This window comes from Lepidothrix coronata, unplaced genomic scaffold, assembly GCF_001604755.1.
Source record: "Lepidothrix coronata isolate B3197 unplaced genomic scaffold, Lepidothrix_coronata-1.0 Scaffold59, whole genome shotgun sequence".
Taxonomy (NCBI): domain Eukaryota; kingdom Metazoa; phylum Chordata; class Aves; order Passeriformes; family Pipridae; genus Lepidothrix; species Lepidothrix coronata.
Window position 1 is genome coordinate 375,991 of NW_016690239.1, and position 14,128 is coordinate 390,118.

The following is a 14,128-nucleotide window of genomic DNA, read 5'->3' on the forward strand; positions in this document are numbered from 1 at the left end:
GGCACATTTAAGCATGTTACAGATATGCTCTAAGCCTGCTCCACAAGTAATATCTTTGTTCTATTACTGCTCATTGCACAGGACTTGATTCTGTAGCTTAAGATGTAAATCACATATATGTGGCTTAAGGCAATCCCAGTTCTGTGCTGGTATGTCTTAAGATAGAAGGTATTGCAGCACAACTACTCTACTCCACTTAGCAGAAGGAGATTTGTCAGGGTTTTGTGTCATATTATCTGTGACAATCATCAGATTGTCTTCCTTCCTATAAATCCCTGGTTCAAATCTTTGTAGATATGATACAGCTATAATGCATTTAAAAGTCTGAGCAAACAGTTTTTTGCTACATAAGTTTTGGCTAGAGAACTAATATTTAATCTGTGTTACAGTAGTGGTGTTACAAACATGACAGTGTAAGGATAAAAGATATACAAGTTGTGTAGAGAGAGGCATCTTTTTTGGAGGTAATCCAGATAATTATAAAAATAAAAATAATAAACTGTCTGGTCTGCAAGTCATGCTTCAGTGGGTCCTGTGCCCTAAAACTTTTCACTTCCTGGGAGGGTGAAGACACTACCTCTCCCTACAACTTTGCCTCTGCAAGATACAAATAAATTCTTCATTCATGTCCTACCTTATCCTACTTTTTCAATGAGAAATCTGTCTACCTCTGGCAAAGTATTGCTATTATTTACATTACTGTATAAGCCTTTGATTTGCAATCAGTTCCAGCTAGATGAATCACTCAGAGCTTGCCATAAAAGTCAGAGCTTCTGGAGCAATTGCTGAAGGAACAGATACTGTTAACATGCCCCTGCCTAGAAAGCCTTACATATTAAAACAGAAAGCAAAACTGGAGGCAGGAAAGAGGAGTGTCATGTGTGGGTGATTTTAGGTCCACTTGATATTTGTAGCTTTAAAAAGTTCCTGACAGTTTGATGTCATTTTCCTTTCAGCCTACCAAGATTAACAGACAAAGTTTTTGAGCTTTGCTGTCCAAATTTTTGCCTGAAAAGTATTGACTCTATCTCCGTTTCAGTCGGAGAAGAGTTATCAGAAATAAAACAGTTTTGTTGGTACAGAGACAGCACATCAGTTTTTCTCAGGTGATGAGGTTTTCTGCTCACTTAATTAAGACTTGGCAAATGGTGGTAAAGAAGTACTTTATTTCGATTGGTGAATTGTTGTACTAAAACGAAATATCTTCAGTTATTTCTAGAATTTTTTAGAATTTTTATGTTTACTTAGCTCTGTAACAGAATAGGGTGATGTTTTATTCATTACCTGTTTTATGTCAAAATCCTTCCATAGGTTAACCACAAGGCACACGATACAAGGGAAAGCATTTCCTTTTGATACTTCCTCCCTTATGACTGCTTTTAAAAGTAATAATTGGGAGTTTTAAGCAAATCCAAAACCAAATTATTGTTTTTGCAATTGTAAAAACTAATAAAACTAATGACCAAACTAATTTGTCTTGTCACAATTACTTCACTGCCATTTTCAATGAGTGCATACATTGGAAATAAAAAATCTCTGTGTATAAGAAGCATCATCACCACTTTACTAAACAATAAAAATACTTGCTCACTGCTAAAGGCCTCTATCAATACAGGAAAAATGTTCAGTGAAAGTGGAAAACAGACATTACAGTTTGACAGCCATCTTGTTTGGAGCTTTTTTTTGATGACTTTTTTCAGCTGTTTTAGCATGACTATGACATAGCTGCTGAAAACAACGTAAATGTGACAAAAGAGATCAGTGCTTTCTCTTACTAACTGAACTTCAGCAGAGGTTCTTGGCTTTCATTACATTTCATTACATTCCAATACATATAATTTCTTTACATTCTGTACTTAACATTCCAAATATACCTTCGTAATACCAAACATTTTATAGCATAGAGCTATCAGTAACTTTGTATCTCTTAAGTATGTCCACTATCTGTTTAAAAAATATCCTCATTCACTTCCATAACAATATGGCATTCTGCTGTTTTCATATGGCAACAGAATCATCTTAGCTTGATCAGTTCAACCTGATTCTGTAAGTTGCTTTCATTTTCTGAATTATATATATCATCTGTTTTACAATTCATGCATAATCAAAGTTATTTCCACAATATACACATAGAGAGCTATTAAAGATACACATTTGAGAAAAATAAATGTTATCTCCAAATGAATACTAAATGCATAAGACTTACCACAACTTTTTCTTTATGAGCTTTGACTGTTGCTCCAAACCACTGATTTGTCTTAAACTCAATAGGTTCCCTGGTGCCATTGACTTTAATTTTCCTGTTGTCTGACAGAGGAAGAAGCAGTGTATTGACAGCTTATTTTTAAAAAAGTATTACCCTGTGAGTTACAGACACAAGTGAACAGACTAATGGATATATTACATTGCATCCACTGCTATCATCCAACCTGTTTAATAAGAAATGGACATCCTAGTATCATTTAAGCTTTTCACTGGTCAATGGAAAACAGCTTAAATTCACATGTGAACATTCAAAATAATTACACTTAAATTTTAGAAAAAAATACACAGGATTGCAATAAGAAATGCTGTGTTTCCCCCCGACAAAAACCTCCAAAACAAACTAAAAAACAAACCAAAAGGAGACAAAACCCCCCCACTTTACCTGGAATTTATGATGAAGAATGAAAAAGAATCTACAAAAATAGGTGAAAAGCCCTAAAAAGTTTTTTCAGATGTAGTAGAAACTTTCCATGAAAAAAGCATGTTCCATAATTAGTTTTTGTCAAACAAATGACATTTCTCAGCATGCTTATTCAAAATCCAACACTACAGATAGCAAACGGCTTAGTTTTTAACAGAATTACATGTGTACACAGTGTCACAAGAGACAGTTTCTTAATGTTGCTTTATATACACTCTTGCAGATGTCAGCATAAGAGAAGCCATCTGGGCAAAGATTCAGGACAATTATAATGCATTTCAGGTTTTAATAAAAAGCAGACATCCCTTCCTTTCGCCCTCAGTTTTCTGAAGTAAACTGATTTCCCATATGTTCATGAGCCATGCTCTTCCCTTACCAGTCATTCCTAATGAACTTTACACATAAGCAGGGCATTACTCCTTCCCTCTTGTATCTGCATTCTCTTATGTTTGTTTCTGGTTCTTATCAGGAGGGATTTCAGAAGAATCAATCCTTTTTATTCACTCTAAGTGAAAATAAAGCCATATACTGTCTATCTTGGAATGTTAAAAAAAAAAAAAGTAGTGTCATGTTATAGTCTATGGATTTCCACACATTTTTAAATAACAGAAAAAATGCAGCCAACACTTTAAAAAGCCAACATTCATTGGGATTTCCACAACAGGAATACAGGAGATACCTGAATGCTTTTCTAGGACATCAGATTGCAAGTGACTTCAGTTCATAGTAACCTCATAAATGTAAATATAAACTGAATTAGGAAGAAAAATGCATCATATTTGGAGAAAAAAGGGTATTCTCTCTCTGTATTTTTTTCTAATAAACATGAAGGAAAATTGAGTAAGAATGAATCTTTTAAAGTTTGAAAGTCTCTGAGGAAACATCTTCCTTCATACAAGTATTTGTTGTAATTGTGCCAATTACAGGAGCTACTATGGAAGTCCATGCTTAGTGAGAAAAGAGAAATAAATTTCAGGAATATTTATATCTTAAAAATTCAGGAAGTAGAATTTAAAATTACTCTAAAAATATTAATTTTAAAAACACATTTTATTTAAGTTAGGCCTAAACTCGTGTGAAGTGTGAGACAGTGTATCTGACACACCACTTTTTAAGAGCTGCCAACTTCTACCTTGTAGTTGGCAATACTTCTTTTGATTAATTTTTCCAGTGAAGTCAGACCTTTTCAAATTTTAAAGGTTTCTCTTTTCTTTTTTTAACGCTCCAACAGATCTGAACATGATCAATGTCCACAGATGAGGTCTTGATAGAAACAAAGGCTTTGAAGCTTGAAAATCAGCCATGGCCAGCTTACGGCAGCCAACCCTACCCTGGCTCTGTGGATAGTCATAACCAGTATTCTAATTTAAAAGGAGCTTACATTTTCAATCAAAACAACATACTTGTCTACTGGCAAAGTATACCAACATTTGAAAAGAAGTTAAATTTTGAAACTAGGACAGCCATTCACAGGATTTATAAAACTACAGCTGAATTCACCAGTAAATCTGCAAGAACTATAGACAGATACACACACACTCCCACCCTGTTTAGTGGTCCATGGTGTAGTAGGGATATTTTGTCACGTGGCATGGGATTTTCATTATAAAATTATTAGCAAAATATCATAGACAAACAAATTAATAAATAGTTTTTTCCCTAGATAATCTCTTCTGATAGAAATTTTCTAATCACCTTTGTTTGGCATCCTTGCTGGAGCTATGGATTCATACTCCCAGTTTCTAAGGTTGTGCCTTAAAATTCAGTTCAGGCTTTTGTATGTAAACACCAGCCAGTATTTTGGATTTCTGTAAACCATTTACTGCTTTCCCTATAATTTTATCAAAATGAAGCTATATACACAACTAACTTGTCTGAATACACATGGGCTGTCATTACTGTGCTGTACTATAATTGTCCATTTCTGAGCTAGCCATCCACTTGCATCTCAGGACATGATCTAGGCTAGTTCTTCTCCTAAAGCCAATACCTGACCAGGTCAGAAGAATTATGGCCTAAAAGTACTTTTTGTTTTTTTAACCAACTGTAGATAACTGTGGATGACCAGCTTAGATTAGACTCAGATAAAAACTATCCATTTACCCATATAAATCCCACTCCAGCTACAAAAATAAAAAAATCTGTCTTTGGTACATTCCTCAAAACAGCGCTACCTAGGCATTTCAAAAAGCAGCATGTCTGTATCCTGACAACACCTTTATATGACGGAGAAATATCTTTCCTTGTGGTATTTATGGGGATCTGAGGCCTACAGGATGTGTCTATACTGTACCTTACCCACGGACTAAGCTATATTTCTGTGAACAGCAAAAAGTTGGCTTGAATTCAGATTGTGTTCAAATGTCATCTTCTCTTCTGGAAGAGAACGCCTGGCCCCATTTAGGAAGGAGTCCAAGCTATCTTGTATCACGATATGTGACACTAATGCAAGGATAGCTGGAATACAGGGCAGCAGCTGGGCTGGGCACACAACGCCTGAGCCTGTCCACAAAGCGGTCCAGGGAGTGCCTGAGTACCAGCTGGACTGCTTCAGAGCCAGCCAGGATCTGTTCCAGATGGTCAACAGTCTGGATGATTTGCAAATTTGGCTTGAAACGCAGCTCTGGAGTCACTCATAACTGTACTGCCTAAGACTGTATTGCAGACTAAGGCCGAGACAACCAGGAGTATGCAAAGAGCAGAGAGACTTATAAATAGGAATTTAGGTGCAAGGACATCCTTAAACTGCATCTCAGCAACCCAAAGGACCTTATTTTCTACTGCAGGAGGCATGAATCCTATACATGGTACTTCCCCACAATCTAGCTTCAGAAGCATCTCTGGAGATAGTGAAACATGATTCTTTACCCAGTCTTTTAGTCTTGAGGTACCTAAAGGCTACCGAAGGGAAAAGGGGCCCTTTACATTGCCAAAGCAGTAGCTGGACAAGGAGAAAAATTTGACTTTAGACAGTAAAAAGCAAACCCATGTTAAGAGTAACAGTACAGGGATCATTTGCAGGAATTAAATCCTGAACATGGAGCAAGTGTTAATGCAAATCCATTATTTGCACACATTAGACTAAATTTGGTGCTTTCCCTGGGGATTGGTCTCCTCTCAGTCACTGAGTCAGCACATTATAAACAGTTTAATAAGCATGAATCAAACATTATTCTTACAAATATTTCCTTTTTTTGTACTAATCAAGATAAGAAACAGATGTATTTGTGAACACTGGTAGTGGTTTATCGTGATTCATTCGGATCTTGAACACAAGAAGTAAAAAATGCATCATCTTTTATAATTTGAAAATATTCAAATGAACAAAAGCAAATCAAGGTGGTGATGGGTCAAAGGTTGAACTTGAGGATTTCAGAGGTCTTTTCCAACCTAAATGATTCTGTGAAAATATTTTAATCAAACAACACAGGAAAACAATGTTTCTAAGCAAAGCAACAAATCTGTCTATGCAATAAACCTGCAACTCTTTCAAGTAAGTTCTCACCATCCAGGAACTTTGAAAAGTATTATCTTTACTTGCTCCATGTGTATTTGCCTGTATGTGCTGGATAAACACAAATGGCTGTTGATCAGGCAGCTGCAGCAGGCTCAGTTATACTCTTCCCTCAAATCTGTACCTACATCCAGGATGGCAAATCCCTTTCAAATACCTGTTTTGAAATATGTGTGTATGTACCTATGCACATTCATACATACAAAAACATAGATACCATAAAATGAAATATATATATTTCATATATTTCTACATAATTATATATATACAGAGTAGAGGTGAATAATCACTTCAATCTGTTCATATTTATATAAAATGGGAATACAAACATATAAAACCAACAAACATTTATATAAATTTACAAAGGTAAAGTAAAAGGAATATCCCTCTGAAACAGAGTCAACACCTGGAATGCTATGTACAGTTTTGAGACATCAGTAGAAGACTTGGCTTGGAGGCCGTGGTATCTCCACCCTTGGGTGGTTTCAGACGTTGACTACACAAGGCTCTGAGTAACCTCATTTAATGTTGAAATCAGATCTGCAGCATCATAAGGTTTATAGAAGGGAAGAGGGAGAGGGAAGGGTTTGATCTGGCATACATGCTCTAGAAGTGAGGGAAAAGAGGGAATCATGTCAACCCTATTACCAGTGACATCTTTTTCATATCACTACAATAAAAGAGTTCAATGATACCACCCATTATAAAACAAAGGTAACTCAGTAACCTTCACAGGGTCATTGATATTACACCATCACCAGAGGGAGAGAATTCAAATGCAAAGCCAAACACTATGTATGGTCTAGGCAACCAAGCAAAGCAATTGTTTTTAATTGATGCTGAGGGGAAAAAAGGACTCCATGGTGTTTAGAGACAGTAAGGATATGCAAAATGCTTGCATGATGACAAGAGTTGCTTCCATTTTTAGATTTATCTGGTTCTGCAAACATCTATTTAATTCCTGGTTTTTACTGCGACTTAGCTGCTATTCATATGAGTTATTTTAATTTGATAGATCATATCTAGGGAGCTTTATTAGGACTTTCATTCCATGAATAATAAAAAAAAGAATCATCAAACCCAATAGGATTTTTTTTCCTGTAAGCAAAATCTGATCAAAACCAAATTAAGACCTCAGGGCTTGAACTAACATAGCTAAGAGTATTTTTTCCCCTTCTTTAGATAAGGCTGAGACTTACAAAAGAAACTCATGAGAGTCTATTATAAATTGGAATGCTATAAGTGAACCATGAGGCTACAGATAAGGTCTTATTGGCAGAGTGGACTGAGAAGTGTCAACGTTTAAAAGTACAACAAAGTTCTCCCTCAGCAATTTCTCTTGAGATGCAAATTCTTTTTTTATAACGGGATTCTAAGTTTTCCCCAGAATCTTACCATCTCCTCAGTTAATGATTTTTTCATGTAACTAAACCTCTTGAGTCCCACAATACATCTTTTCCTTATACAGTACCTGGGTTCTGTTACAATCAGCTCAACTGCTGGCCAGATTAGCTCATGTTTTTTATCAACTGCACGCTTGGGCAGAACTGATTTACATCCCCCTCCCCTGCTCCTCTTCAGAGGCTGTTCAGATTTTTCTCCGGCCAGTTTAGAAAAATATAACCTATTTTACTAAAATTGGTACAGTTACCAAAGACAACACCTCAGTGAGTTCTGGAAACTCAGAGGAAGTAGGATCTAAAATTCTGCCTTAGGGAGCTAACTCAGAACATAAGAACTTGATGCACTCTGTAATATATTATAACTAAAAGTGACCATTATAATGAGTTTCTGAAATCTGAACTAGTAGCTTTTTACCAGATTTCAAATGCAATAGTGCATTTTAGAGGCTATTTAGGTTTGCTTCTGGCTGCAAGAGGTTTTGAATGGTTCAGAAGTTGCCCAGTTAATCAAGTGGGGAGAAAGTTTCCTTCATATTGCTCTCCTGCTACCTCTCCTGGTGGCTGACTGGAAGAGCACACAGCTCAAACAAAGTCTTGGTAATTCTACCTCAATGCTAAAGCAGAAAAAGTCATTGTAAACCTCACTTTATACAGGTGAAACTGAAAAGAACTTAGCTTTGTGTAGGTAAGAGAGGAAAGACAGATCACAAGCCTTTAATATGATGCCAACGCTTGTTTCTCTGTCCTCTCATTGAGTTTCAAAGAGTATCACAGCTGTACACTGCAGTACAGCCAGACAGCTTTACAAAACAGGGAAACAAGGGAGAAGAGTCTCTGCCCTTCAATCCGTATCTCCTGAAGTAAGTGGATACTAAAAGCCCTTCCATTATACTTTACCTCAGCTACCTGCTGCAATGGAGCAGGTTAAAGCACCCATTTGCTCTCAGGGGCAGGTTCTTCCCAGAGTCTTGACCCCAGCGAACAGACTTATGGAGCTTTAAAGAACTGCAAACATGGGACTGCAGAGTCAGTGTTGTATCAATAGCAGGAAACACAGAGTTCCTGCTAAAGCCCCTTCTTGGCTGGAGGCCATATCACTGGCAAACCCATATGGGAATGTCCAGTTACATGACTTGCTTATGGATGGGTTGGCTCAAATCCTACAGCATGTCAAAACTTTATCCTCCTTCCCTCCTCTGCCCCTCTGTTGCATTTCAGGAACTATATTTCAACAATAGGACTAATTATTGATGCAATTAAATCATCTCATTGCTTTGGAAATCTCTGGATTAGCTACTATGAAGAACAGAGATATGTTCCTTGTGATCTGAGAAATTAGTTACAATCTGGGACAACTACTTGTAGAACAATTTCAGTTAGGTGGTATGATTTTTTGGAATGGCTGCAGATACTCCTACACCTCTATTAACTTCAATTAAACCATCTTTTCAGTAGAGTAGTTTAGCCCATATGCATTTCCACATTAGCACAAGTTATGCAGCTGCCCACAGCACTCAGATTAGCTTGAGCTTCCTGACATATGCACAGGACCACAGAGATGATTTCAGGAGTACTCTTGGTTTTGAGTATCATTGCCGGTATTAAGGTGCCCAGACTCATCAGTCTGTGTTTGACAGGTAGAACATGGCACTCAGAAGTAATAACATGTTTTCTAAAGTTTTTTTGATATCTTTCATTGTGAGTTGGGTGAACACTGTGTGTTCCTGTTGGGTATATGTTATTTAATGCAATGTCTACTCCCTCATGTGATCTTAGTTTCTGAGGAGAAAAAAAAGAGCAAGAGGGCTTCACAAACCATAAGGATTTTTCTTTTGTCATTTAAAACTTACATGAGCCAGAAAAAAAAAGTTTAGGACTGAGTGCCACAGTCTTTGTGGTGACAGGTAGGTTAGCTATACCTTGCCAATGACTCTGGGTGCAATTCTTGCAGTGTCATATCCCTGATCTACATTGGGACATGGCAGTTGTTTCACACCAATGTCAGAATGTCATGTTCACTTAGGCTTAGCATTCGTGTTCTCCCTTCAGGACTCCATGGCATATAGGATATAGAATAAGGTTCTTTAAACTAACACTTTAGTTATTTTAATAATAATAATAGCAACAACGACAATATAAATAAAACTCCTCAACAAAACAGCCTTTACAGGACCAAAGACCATCCTATCTCAGCACATAACATCATAAAATTAACCTAAGCACAATTAAATTTTTCACTAAGGTGTCTGTTACTTACTTGGTTCCCTGATATCACTTCTTGAAAAAATGCCCCCTCTGTCTAAGGCAATATATACTTTAGAAACCCAACACATTATTTTTTTTCTTCTTTCCCTTCCCTGACTCATGAGCTTGTTCTTGTTCACTGTTGCCTCTTAACAAGCCTTAAATATTGGTGAAGAGAGATTTTGCTCTTTCTTAGTTTGTTATACTTTACACCTCCATAACAAGGCATATCTACCCTTTCATTACATAAACACCTCAATATCTGTAAAACACATTATAACTATAAATTACTACAAAGTAACCCCACATCTGTAACACCATGATATTTGAAAATGTCCAGAATCTTGACTTAAACCATCACATGTTACTAGTCAGTGTTCTCACTATTTTCAATTAGTAGGACAGAGATATTGTGTTAATATAAATAACGTCAAAGTATATGCAAAAAAAAATGAACCTTTCTTGAAATTAGGTCTACTGGTCTTGTGGAAAAAGTGAAATAATCTGTACAGCTACACATTTCTTACCAATTAGATGCCCACTTGCACACTTATTTGTGGCAGTAGAAGTATGAACACAACTTGCATTGAATGTAACATACTTGAGCTTCACTTGTGCCTCCAGTCTGCAGAAACGGAAGACATGAGCCCTCATGCTCATATGCAATTTAAGCCAGTGGTTGTCAATCTCTTGGACTGAATCTTTTGAATTTTTATGTTATAGTGGAAATTTCACAGTTTCTGTTACCTGAAGCAATTTCACACCTCCAACGTTGGATACAGTATATATCTGCTTTACTTTTACAAATTCTTTAGAAGTCCTCCATTGAACTCTTGGCTGAAAAATACTGATTTAACAAATTCTTTATCTACTTATCTACAAATTCTCTCTCTATTATACTCTCCCTTTCTTTCTAGTTCCACTTAGTTTTTATGTCTGAACTTAATTTAGAATGCTTCCAATTATTCAGCAGTTTTGTTTCTTTTATCGTGCTTAGCAAGTCTAACTGAAAGAGCTGATATTATTTAGAGTCAAGAAAAAAGTACTTAAAAATGGAAGCTTTGTATAAAAATGCATTAAAGTGAAATCTTCCAGCCTTGTATCAGCCTCTGTCGTTTTTCTGTTTTGTTTCAGAAAACATTCCCAAAGCTTTAAAAGACTTTTAAAGATCTCCTATGAGGCATGAAGCATTAATCTTTAAAATTAAAGCTGCTAGAGCTGAATTTTCAGTCTTCTAACAACTTCTGGGTGTTTCTGCTTTGGAAGAAAGAATTATCTTGTGGTTCAGGAACAGGAGGAAGACGGAAAAAATCTCGAGTCAATTATCAGTATCATCACCAACTTCCTGTATGATCTTTGACTACCCAGAATGACTCTGTTTACTAGAATAAGTATTAAAATGGAATATAAATATGAAATGGGAATAGCAACATTTATGAGTGATGTTGTAGGGAAAACACATAGTGAGTAGAAGATGCCTGTACAAGAAAGGGCCATGAACTGAAAACACTCTCCACATTTACTAAGGACTAAGTCCCACTAGGCATAAAATGGTTAAAGGCTTCAAAAGGAACTGTGTGCCACAGACTATTTGAAATAGTTTCATCTAGGATAGAGCTCATGTGGACTATATGCCTGCTTGGGGGAAAAGTGGAAAAAAGGAAAATTTGCTCCTGTAAATAGTGGATTTTGGAGAGAAAAAAAATTACATGAAAACACATCCATACATCAGCAAAACCTGTCATCTAAGGCCTACTGGAGATGGTCTTTCTGTTGTCGGCAATGTAGAATAGAGGTTGGTACAAGCTATGCAAACCTTCCTGGGGTCCCTGTCTATAAAGGTAGCTGGACACTGCTGAATTGTGTGAAATGACACCTTAACTGCCCTTAGAACTGGAATTAGACAGCCAATGACAACACCGCTAAACCTGCCTATGCTGCTGCCCCTTCTCTAAGGACCATGCACTTTTATCTACACAATGGGCTCCTTCTGGCTTAACTTCAGCTGCCTACAAGTCAGGATTGTATCTAGAGGACACAAACAGCCATCTCTGGAAGACTGAATGAACCACGCTTTGGAGATTCCAAGCTGAATAGTTGTGTGATACAGTCCAAAGCCTTACTGATGTACTTATCAGTCTGCTCGTGCCTTTATTCAAAACACAGTATCTGCAAAAGGACATCTCTGTCAAGAGTATAGAGTTGTTCTGAGTTTCCCACAGGAAGGTTAGATGTCCTTGTATGTTTCATCAATAGATTTTCATTCATTTTTCAAAAATGCCTCTTTGAAAACACAACAGAGTTTTCATTTGGTCTGTAAGTTTTCTATTCAAACCTGCAATTCGTTTGTATAGATAAAACATTCCATTTTTGTTACATGAACTATCTAATCATAGATGGAAATACATGAATATTTTCTCTATTTCCTGGTTTTATTTAAAATATGTACACTCAGGGCATATTACAATAAAAATAATGCATGCATACTGTCTGTGCCCATTTACATTTATATATATTACAATATGCTGTACATAGTTTCATATGCCCAAGTAACCATATACACATACAGGAACTTCCCAGCGTGATTGGACAGTCATCCTGATCAGAGTTCCTAGACACTAATATAGTAATAGGATGTGAGTGGCTCGAGCTGGGAGGGGTAAAGAACTGCACTGCTTACTTGCTACATTTAAGTAAGCTTCTCTTATTTAACTTGTGCTCTCAGAAAAAAACAGAGTTATATTGTGTTTCCATTTCAATAAACCACAAATATTAAGATTAAATATAACCTAAAGAATACCAACTCTCGCTTAACGGTCAAACTACCAAAGTCTATCTAAATAAAGGAATTGGTTTTAAAGTCTCTGCAAACACTAGGTTTAAATTATTTTCAAGACCTATAAAGAGACAACAGAAAACATAAACAGCCTGAATTGTTTAAAATGTGTGTTCCCTCCAATTAAATAAGAAACATCTGTCTTGGGATTTTAGAAGTGGATATCATCTATCCACACTGTGCCTAAATGGGTTTGCATCTAGCTTCCAATGTTCTGAAACAAAATTCCTGCTTTCTGAAAAGAATTAAATAAGCATGCCGCATGAGGTCCTTCATCCATCTGAAGAGCCGGAAAGCCCCTTGCTGAAAATAACAGCAAAGACTAGAAATCCTGTTATTTCCAAGACTCAGAGAAGTGTGAGATGTGGGTTTTTGGGCTTTGCCTTCTGAACACTCAAAACTATTTTCAAAAGGAGGAATCTGACACAAATACCTTTCATTAAAGAAAAAGAAAAAAGGAAAAAGAAAGGGTAGTTATTAAGATGAACTACGTGCCGATCCTGGAGGTCATACTCCTGTTATTTCCCTGGGGACCATTAGGCCCTTCTCTGCAAGCGCACATGCATTCGGACCCCCAGGAGGGGGATTTCTCCGGCCAAGTGCAGATCCTCGGATCCAAGTGACCCAAGTGAAGGGACCGCGGCGCAGCGAGCGCTGCGCTGGGACCAGCCGATCACTTACTGGTGTTGTCGAAGGGGATCTGCCGGCAGCGGGCGGCGGGCCAGGCGCAGTAGTACACCGCTCCTCCTTCCACGATGTCGGGCTGAGTGGTGTTGGCTTTGGGGGCTCCCACCAGGACACTGACCCTGCCAAACAAACTGGCAGGTCACCGGGGCGATGAGGACCGGCGGGCGGTGGGCGCTGTCACCCCGTGGCCGGGACGACACTGTTCGCCCACCGCCTTCCCAAAGGCTCCTTCCCAAAGCGCTCCCCGAGCCCGTGAGCCCCCCGGCCCCGGCCGGGCAGGGCGGGCGGCCCGGACTCCCCCACCCCCGGCGGCGGCACTCACGTGCTGGGGTCGGGGATGTAGAAGTCCACCGAGTACCCGAAGTAGCTGCCCGGCGGTCCGCTGTACACCGTCCGCTTCTCCTCGTCCAGGTTGAAGGCCACCAGCGCCGGCGCCCACAGCAGCGCTGACAAGAGGAGCAGCGGGCGCTGCCGGCGGCGGGGCCGCCCGCGGCTGAGGCGCAGCATCCTCACCGGCTCCCGCTGGCAGAGCTGGGGAGTGCGGAGCGGAGCTGAGCACTGCAGAGCGGAGCTGAGCGGGGCAGAGCGGATCGGCGCGGTCCGGCTGCCGCGGTGCGCGGGCGGGGGCGGCGCGGGAGGCTCGGCCCCGCTCGGCCCCGCTCGGCCCCGCTCACCCTCCGCGGGGGACGCGCGCTCGGGCGCCCCCTGGCGGCCCGCGCCAGGCGCCCACCCGGCAGACCCGGGACAGCGGCTTCGCC

At 38.9% G+C, this 14,128-nt stretch overlaps 1 protein-coding gene across 1 annotated transcript in view; it reads right to left on the reverse strand.

Moving 5' to 3' along the window:
* Window positions 1-13,877, reverse strand: part of ITGA8 (integrin subunit alpha 8) — a 111,242-nt gene extending 97,365 nt beyond the window's left edge. The window contains exons 1-3 of the mRNA XM_017817279.1: window positions 13,693-13,877; window positions 13,365-13,489; window positions 2,207-2,307 (exon numbers count right to left, since the gene is read on the reverse strand). Of these exons, the coding sequence (XP_017672768.1) occupies window positions 2,207-2,307; window positions 13,365-13,489; window positions 13,693-13,877 (411 nt within the window). The remainder of the gene's footprint in view (window positions 1-2,206; window positions 2,308-13,364; window positions 13,490-13,692) is intronic.
* Between the last annotated feature and the right edge of the window lie 251 nt (window positions 13,878-14,128).